The sequence below is a fragment of the Erythrolamprus reginae genome, chromosome 2 (assembly GCF_031021105.1).
Source record: "Erythrolamprus reginae isolate rEryReg1 chromosome 2, rEryReg1.hap1, whole genome shotgun sequence".
Lineage (NCBI taxonomy): Eukaryota > Metazoa > Chordata > Lepidosauria > Squamata > Dipsadidae > Erythrolamprus > Erythrolamprus reginae.
Window position 1 is genome coordinate 315,298,355 of NC_091951.1, and position 8,592 is coordinate 315,306,946.

At 39.2% G+C, this 8,592-nt stretch overlaps 1 protein-coding gene across 2 annotated transcripts in view; it reads left to right on the top strand.

Annotated features, from left to right (window-relative positions):
• The window catches only part of SV2C (synaptic vesicle glycoprotein 2C), a 73,501-nt gene extending 65,310 nt beyond the window's left edge, over positions 1 to 8,191 (top strand). For both annotated transcript variants that reach the window (XM_070743207.1, XM_070743208.1), the window contains exon 12: positions 7,515 to 8,191. In XM_070743207.1, coding sequence (XP_070599308.1) covers positions 7,515 to 7,698 — 184 coding nt within the window. In that variant the 3' untranslated portion in view covers positions 7,699 to 8,191. The remainder of the gene's footprint in view (positions 1 to 7,514) is intronic.
• Positions 8,192 to 8,592: the final 401 nt, after the last annotated feature.

Sequence of the window (8,592 nt, forward strand, 5' to 3'; positions counted from 1 at the left end):
AAGTCAATGGGGAAACCATTGATTCACTTAACAACCATGTTACTAATTTAAAAACTGCAGTGATTCACTTAAAAACAGGGGCAAGAAAGATTGCAAAATGGGGCAAAAACTCACTTAACAACATACATTTTGGGTTCAGTTGTGGTCATACGTCAAGGACTATCTGTATATATGTAGATTACGTTATGTAAAATGTACAAAAATTGTGGAAGGTTAAGAATAAACCAGATCAGGAAAGACTTCATGAACTCATTCTGTATAGTCTGGAGGACAGAAGGGAAAGGGGGGGACATGATCGAAACATTTAAATATGTTAAAGGGTTAAATAAGGTTCAGGAGGGAAGTGTTTTTAATAGGAAAGTGAACACAAGAACAAAGGGGCACAATCTGAGGTTAGTTGGGGGAAAGATCAGAAGCAATGTGAGAAAATATTATTTTACTGAAAGAGTAGTAGATGTTTGAAACAAACTTCCAGCAGACGTGGTTGGTAAATCCACAGTAACTGAATTTAAACATGCCTGGGATAAACATATATCCATCCTAAGATAAAAGTCTTCGGAGAGGGGCGGCATACAAATCTAATAAACTATAAACTATATCTATAAAATACAGGAAATAGTATAAGGACAGACTAGATGGACCATGAAGTCTTTTTCTGCCAACAATGTTTCTATGTAATTTAAACTCAACCTGAAATAAAAATTGATTCTCACAGTGATGCATTCCACAAATAGCTATCTTTGTGGCAATATTATGTTTTCTATCAAATACCTATGACCTAGGGACTGGTTTTGAAATAGTTACAAGCCGTGATATAGTTTGACTTTGAATTTTGTATGAATCAAATCACATACAGTACTTTATAATTAAATAAACCCGTGGCTTATTTTTTCAAGTTTCTCAGTCAGCGTTTCTCAGAGGTTGCTGTCAAAGTCTGTTTTTTAAGCATAAACAAAGATGCTCTGAAATAAAGGCCAATTCCTAATGATTGGATCCATGCAGTTTTATTGCTACCTTAAAGATGTTGGTGGCCATTATATTTCTAACACAATGTTTCACAGCTTCCCTGTTTCACTTATAGCTTTGCAAATCGCAGGTGGTTCCCTTTTCAAAAATTAAAATACAGTGGTACCTCAAGATACGAACCCCTCGTCTTACGAACAACGCGAGATACGAACCCGGGGTTCAGAAAAAATTTGCCTCTTCTTACGAACTTTTTTCGTGTTACGAACGCCAAACCCGAACTTCCGGGTTCGGCGTTCGGGAGGCTGCTGAGAAGCCCCCCGGCTGTTTTAAAAGGTGACAGCCGGGCGGCGGGGCTTCCCAGCAGCCTCCGAACGCCGAACGCGGAAGTTCGGGTTTGGCGTTCGGCTTCAGGAGACGGCTGGGAAGCCGCCCGGCTGTTTTAAAAGGTCACAGCCGGGCTGGGGGGCTTCCCAGCAACCTCCCGAACCCCGAACTTTTGCCGAACTTCCGGGTTCGGGGTTCGGGAGGTTGCTGGGAAGCTTCCCAGCCTGGCTGTCACCTTTTAAAACAGCCGCGCGGCTTTCCAGCAGCCTCCGAACGCCGAACGCGGAAGTTCGGGTTTGGCGTTCGGCTTCGGGAAGCTGCTGGGAAGCCGCCCGGCTGTTTTAAAAGGTCACAGCCGGGCTGGGGGGCTTCCCAGCAACACCCCGAACCCGGAAGTTTGGCAAAATGTCCGCGTTCGGAGGCTGCTGGGAAGCCCCGCCGCCCAGCTGTCACCTTTTAAAACAGCCTAGGGGCTTCTCGGCGGCCTCCTGAATGCCGAACCTGGAAGTTCGGGTTTGGCGTTCGGCGTTCGGGAGGTTGCTGAGAAGCCCCCAGGCCAGTGTTCCCTCTAATTTTTTTGGGGGTGGGCGGAAAAGTATAGTGTCTGAGCGGCAGTTCCTTTGGGACTGGGCGGCACTCTTTCCCTCTCACTCTTTCCCTCTCGGCTTCTGGGCAGGTTTGAAAAACTCTGAGTTGATGATGATTTTTAAGTGAGCGATTGTTCACTGCTCAGCTTAGAGGGAACTATGCCCCAGGCTGTTTTAAAAGGTGACAGCCGGGCGGCAGCGTTTTTTTGCGGGGGGGTTTTTTGGCTGCACGGATTAATTGACTTTACATTGTTTCCTATGGGAAACAATCTTTCGTCTTACGAACCTTTCGTCTTACGAACCTCCCCCTGGAACCAATTAGGTTCGTAAGACGAGGTATGACTGTATTTATTTAGAGTGGATGCAACCTACTGTTGAGGATATTCAACCTTAGGGTGTCCACATTTTTACCTGAGATTTTGAACCATATTATTCTGGTCACTCAATGGACCGGCACTATGTTCAACAGCATGAAATTGATTACTGAAATTATTAAAAAGAGCTCTAAAGTTTCTTATGCTTGTAATCTTAATCTATTCCTATTAGATTTCAGCGTTCCAATAAACACTCCCAATGAAATAAGACTCCCAGGCTAGTATTTTCTCAAAGTTCCAATTTATCAGAGATGCCCTGTTGGCAATATCTGGGAAAACTCGAATCTGAAAGCTTCTAGGTTTTTCCACCCAAACGAAAGTTCAAGTCCCTGCCCAGCATCCTCATGTCCATCACCCAATCCAATCAGGAACCATCCAAAACTGAAGATGCCTCCCCATCACTTCCTCGCAGCTTCCTGGCACAGTGGCCTTGACTCTCTGGGAAGAATGTTATTTAGATTACTACTTATCACCTGCTCCATATAATCCCCCCTCCTGTTTTTCCCACAGTAGAAAATGTGGCAAGCCTGAATACAAAAAGGTAAAATATGGCTTCCAGGCCTGACATTAGCTTTATTAGGAGTTCTTTATAGGAGATTATCATGGGATAACGAGGCCTTACATTAGATTGAGAATTTAAATCCCCAAAAACACCAGTGTCAAGAAAATTGTGTAAAGTTACACATTCAACTCAAAGAAGATTTTATTTATTTGATTTCATAATTATTATGAGCCGGAGTGGCACAGCAGGTAGAGTGCTGTACTGCAGGCCACTAAAGCTGACTGTAGATCTGTAGATCAGCGGTTCAAATCTCATCACCGGCTCAAGGTTGACTCAGCCTTCCATCCTTACGAGGTGGGTATATGAGGACCCAGATTGTGGGGGCCATAGGCTGGCTCTGTTAAACAGTGCTATTGCTAACATGTTGTGAGCCGCCCTGAGTCTGAAGAGAAGGGCGGCATAAAAATCGAATAAATAAAAACGAATAAATAAAATATTAAAAGATAAACTTATTTTTGCAAAATACAAATATTCGACTACCTAAAATTTACAGTAAGCTAACAAAATGCCCCGAAAGGATATTATTTAAATTGTATGCATGGTTATGCCATGTTATCATACGGAGAAACATTTTTCCCACAGATACGCAAATAACCAAACTAGTTCTACTAAATTTGTCATCTGTATTTGTCAACATGTGTTTAAGCTTGTCAAACCGGCTGCATTCCCTCTCCCTATTCCATGCAATTACCTCTCAAGCATAGGCCTTCTGGCTTTAAATTGGGCTTACCGTCTTATAGCGCATATTTGTGTTGGCAATTAAGCATGTAGACATTTTTGTGGCCCTCTATAAAACAATGCTGCTGTTTGGTTGTTTAAGAGCACATACTTGTTTCTGGTTCCCAAGAGTCTGTACATTACCCCATTATCCCAAACTGGTTTTTCAGAGTATAAAATAATGTAGAAACCTCTGAAAAGACAGAACTGATTTCAATGCATCCCCACAAGCATCTTCGCAAAGTACCTTATTAGCTGGGTCTCCTGAAGGCAGTTTCTGTTTCTCATAAGATTATTTATCTGATCATATGTAAAACCTGCGGCCCTGAGGCAGCTGAAATTTATACACCTTTGCAAACAACTTGTTCAAAACTCTGGCAAAAGTAATTTGTCTCAGTCTTGATAGCCTGCCGGGCAGAGAGGACAAACAAGCAGAAGAAGGAATTGTATTTGATCTGGAATTAGGGAAATTAAAAAAAAATAGTTTCAAGAATAACGTGGCTCAAAACATGCAACAGCAACTTTTAAGTTTTGTACTGATTTTAAGAGAAGGTAAACAAATGTTAGAAAGTATTACCTTTGAGACATGATATAGCAGTTATTTAAACATAGAGTACAGCATTTAATTACTCTCTCTCTCTCTCTCTGTATTTTATGATAATAATTACTTAATTATAATTATTTTCTTCCCACAATTGTATTTCTGTAATTTGTTATATAAAACTGAGAGAGAAATGTTATTCAAAATATTTAGAATATTCAGAAAGATTCTTCTGTATTTCCCTAGTGATACACTCCCAACCTTCTCTACGGCTTCATAATTTCTATCTTGTATATCCTATTAGATAGGCTGCAGCTCTACGGAAAGGGGCGGCATACAAATCTAATAAATAAATAAATAAATGGATACCTGCACATTGATACCTGTTATCTATTGTTCCTAGTGTGTGGAGATATCACAAATTTACCATAAGTTACAAAAAACCTTTTGATATAAGAATTATTTCCATCCAGGGATAATATTCACTTACTTTCCCTACTGGTTCGCAAATGTGAGTATGTGTACTATGCTCGCACAATCCACCTCCAAGCATGTACACAGCCTTGTGCAAATGTACACAACCTCAAAAACATGAATAAATGGGATGTCATTACGTCCCAGTCAGCGCCACCGGTTCGCCCAAACCTGATCGAACCAGCTGAATTTATTTTATTTTTTATTTATTTATTTTGTCCAATACATAATACACATTGAAGAGAATAGATATGTAATAATATAAATAAAGAAAAGAATAGAAGAAAAGATATAAAAGTATAGGTGAACATATTTGAAAGGAAGAAAAGATAAATGAGATAAGGAGAGACAATTGGACAGGGGAGGGAAGGCACACTGGTGCACTAAGGAACCTGGAGAGGTCAATCGTGGATAGTCTAAGGGAAAAATGTTTGGGGTTAGGGGTGGACACTACTGAGTCAGGTAATCAGTTCCACGCTCCGACAACTCGGTTGCTGAAGTCATATTTTTTACAGTCAAGTTTGGAGCGGTTAATATTAAGTTTGAATCTGTTGCATGCTCTTGTGTTGTTGCGATTGAAGCTGAAATAGTCATTGACAGGTAGAACGTTGCAGCATATGATCTTGTGGGCAATACTTAGATCGTGTTTTGGGCGACGTAGTTCTAAGCTTTCTAGACCTAGGATTGATAGTCTATTTTCATAGGGTATTCTGTTTCGAGTGGAGGAGTGAAGGGCTCTTCTGGTGAAGTATCTTTGGACATTTTCAGGGGTGTTGATGTCCGAGATGTGGTATGGGTTCCAGACAGATGAACTGTATTCAAGGATGGGTCTGGCAAAAGTTTTCTAGGCTCTGGTGAGTAGTGTGAGATTGCCAGAGCAGAAGCTGCGTAGGATCAAGTTAACAACTCTAGAAATCTTTTTGGTGATATTGTTGCAGTGGGCTTTGGCACTTAGATCATTTGATATTAGTATTCCAAGGTCTTTTACTGTTTCCATCATGCGTTCAGCGCCCTTCTGTTTTTGTGAGAAAGAACTAAGGTACCTTTAGATCAGCTTTTTTTAACCTGGCATACCTACAAATGTATGAATTCTGAAAATTGACATTCATATATCCAGAGGGAGAAGAAGCAGAGGAAAACTGATTTAGATTCAGACAGGAACATTACTTTATGACCTATGATTAAATAATGTAATTACTGTTGGATCTAGAAGGACCGTGACCTTAGCAAGGTGCTCAGCCCGCTGGGACTGAGCCAGAATCTTCCGGAGGTGATGGTTATTAAAGTACAGACAGAGCATGTTCGAATGAACTAAACTTTTATTAGAAAAAGTAGAAAAATAAAGATTGTCTAAAGAGACATAAAATGGCACATCTACATGGTTAATGAAGATGATGCATAATGGAGATTCTCTAAAAACTAGATATCTTCTTCTTCCTACAAAGAGGAGGATGTGAGCAAACAGGTTACATCACAAAGGAGGAGCTACATTAATAAACAGAGTTAACTATCTAACTACTGGATGTTTCTCAATGTCTTTGGAGGCTGTCAATCACAGCGTGACAATTACAGGTAGTTCTCTACTTACAATCATTCATTTAGCAACCATTTCAAGTGACAGCAGCAGCACTGAAAAAAGTGACTAAGTCAAGTGCATCACCGAATAACACTTTTTCTAATAACCAGTACTATTAGACACCAGAATGGCAAAATGTTTCTAGTAGTGGCACTGCATTGATCAAATTCCCTGCAGAAGCCTATCAGGTATTAACACAGCTTTCTTTTTCGTACTAGCAAAACATGCTATTCTTCCCAATCTTATTTCATCTCTTTTAATATTTCGTTTTACAATTCATCATTCTTGATCTTTTTGTAAACATCTGATGGGTGTCATGTGGCCTTTATTTTGATCAAAAACATGCTGATAACTTTTTTTCCAGAAGCAAACTCATTTGCAGTAATATGTAAATTGACATTTTCACATTCATGTATAAAATACATTGTTCCCTTGATTTTTGTGGGGGATGCATTCCGAGACCACCCCCAAAAGTCGAATTTCCGTGAAGTAGAGATGCGGAAGTAAATACAGTACACCATTTTTGGCTATGGACAGTATCACAAGCCATCCCTTAACACTTTAAACCCCTAAATTACCATTTCCCATTATTTACTCACCATTATTACTGGTACTCACCATTGAATAAGACATTTAGTGATCCTGATATTTATAAACATAATTATTTATTAACAATAATTATTATTTTTGTGATAACAACACTGATTGGCCGAGATTTTGGCCAATCAGCAATGGCACACGAAAGTTTGGCAATGATGTATGATGTCATCGGGCGGGAAAAACCGTGGTATAGAAAAAAAACTGTGAAGTATTTTTTAATTAATATTTTTTAAAAAACGTGGTATAGGCTATTAGCAAAGTTCGAACCCGCGAAAATCGAGGGAACACTGTACACCACTCAAAAAAATAAAGGGAGCACTTAAACAACACAATATAACTCCAGGTAAATCAAACTTCTGTGAAATCAAACTATCCACTTAGGAAGTAACACTGATTGACAATCAATTTTACATTGATTGAATGTGCACACTCAACTTTGGACAGAACAAAGTATTCAATGAGAATATTTCATTCATTCAGATCTAGTGTGTTATCTGAGTGTTTTCCTTTTATTTTTTTGAGCAGTATATGTAGTTTCAGAATTGTTTATTAAGGGCAGGAGGCTGAACAATTGCCATCTTGAGTTGTGATGTATTATTCTGGAAGGTTATGCCCTGTAATTCACTTGTGTTTTGTCTCTTCTATCCTTTAAAGAAAATATGTGTGTGTGTCTTTATACAGATAAAAAGCTTTTTTTAAAATCAAGGTCAAGTTCAGGCGACATATTATCACCATCATTGTGTATGTGTGTATTTTCTGCATATTAATTCTAATTTCTCTTCCTGTCTTTCAGAGCCACCGGCTTTGGCTTTTTAAATGCCCTCTGCAAAGCAGCAGCTGTCCTTGGAAATCTAATATTTGGTTCTTTTGTTGTCATTACCAAATCAATACCTATTCTGTTGGCTTCTACGGTTTTAGTGTGTGGAGGTTTGGTAGGACTTCGACTCCCTGATACCAGAAACCAAGTACTGATGTGATTTGAGATGGGTGGTGGATAAAAAAAAAGCCATTTATTTGCTTTCCTCTGTTTCTAAGTGTCATTTCTTGGATGGATGATGGGAGGAGGCTTCAGATTGTTTGTTCAAGGAAAGGAATTGCACAGAAAAGTTCTACCCTCAATTGAAACCCCAGCAACAAAAAATTAAGAGAAATACAAGAAAGGGGAAAGAAGAGTGAATTCGGTGGAGCCATTTGTCTCAATATTGTGCATCTCATCAGTCCAACCCTGTTAAATTCACATCTGTAAAATTCCAATAAGTATGTGGAATTCCATGGAGTATACATGTGTCTTTTATTCACAGAGACCTTTGCAGATAAAAACCGTGGAGGAACCTTATATGCGTGTAGACCAGCGATTCCCAACGTGGTGCCCACGCCCCACAGGGGAGCAATTTGATTTTTAATGGGGGCAATTGGAACATTGTTTAAACTAAGTTTTTTTTTAAATATATATATTTTTTATTGGTTTTGCACATAAGGTTACATAAAACAAACATAAAACAGTGCACAGTGCATGTGCCCATCACCCGACTGACAATAACCGTCACCACCACCACCAATTGCGGGGGGTTCAAATATTTACTAGATTATGTTCTTTTTTTCCCCCCTTAGCTCTAATTTGCATTTGTTTACTATTCAAAGAGTGATTGGAGTTTATTTTTCACATTTTCGTCACAAATTCTACTCAACATATAATCTTTCACCTTATTCCATCGTACCATCAGCTTCTCCAACTTATTTTCATCAAACTTGTTTAATCTTATTTCCATGTTTAAACTAAGTTAATGGCATTTTAGACTTCCTCTGCACTTTTTGAATAAGAAGAATTATATATCACCGCTGGGGGAAGGCCTCAGGATTTTAGAGATGCT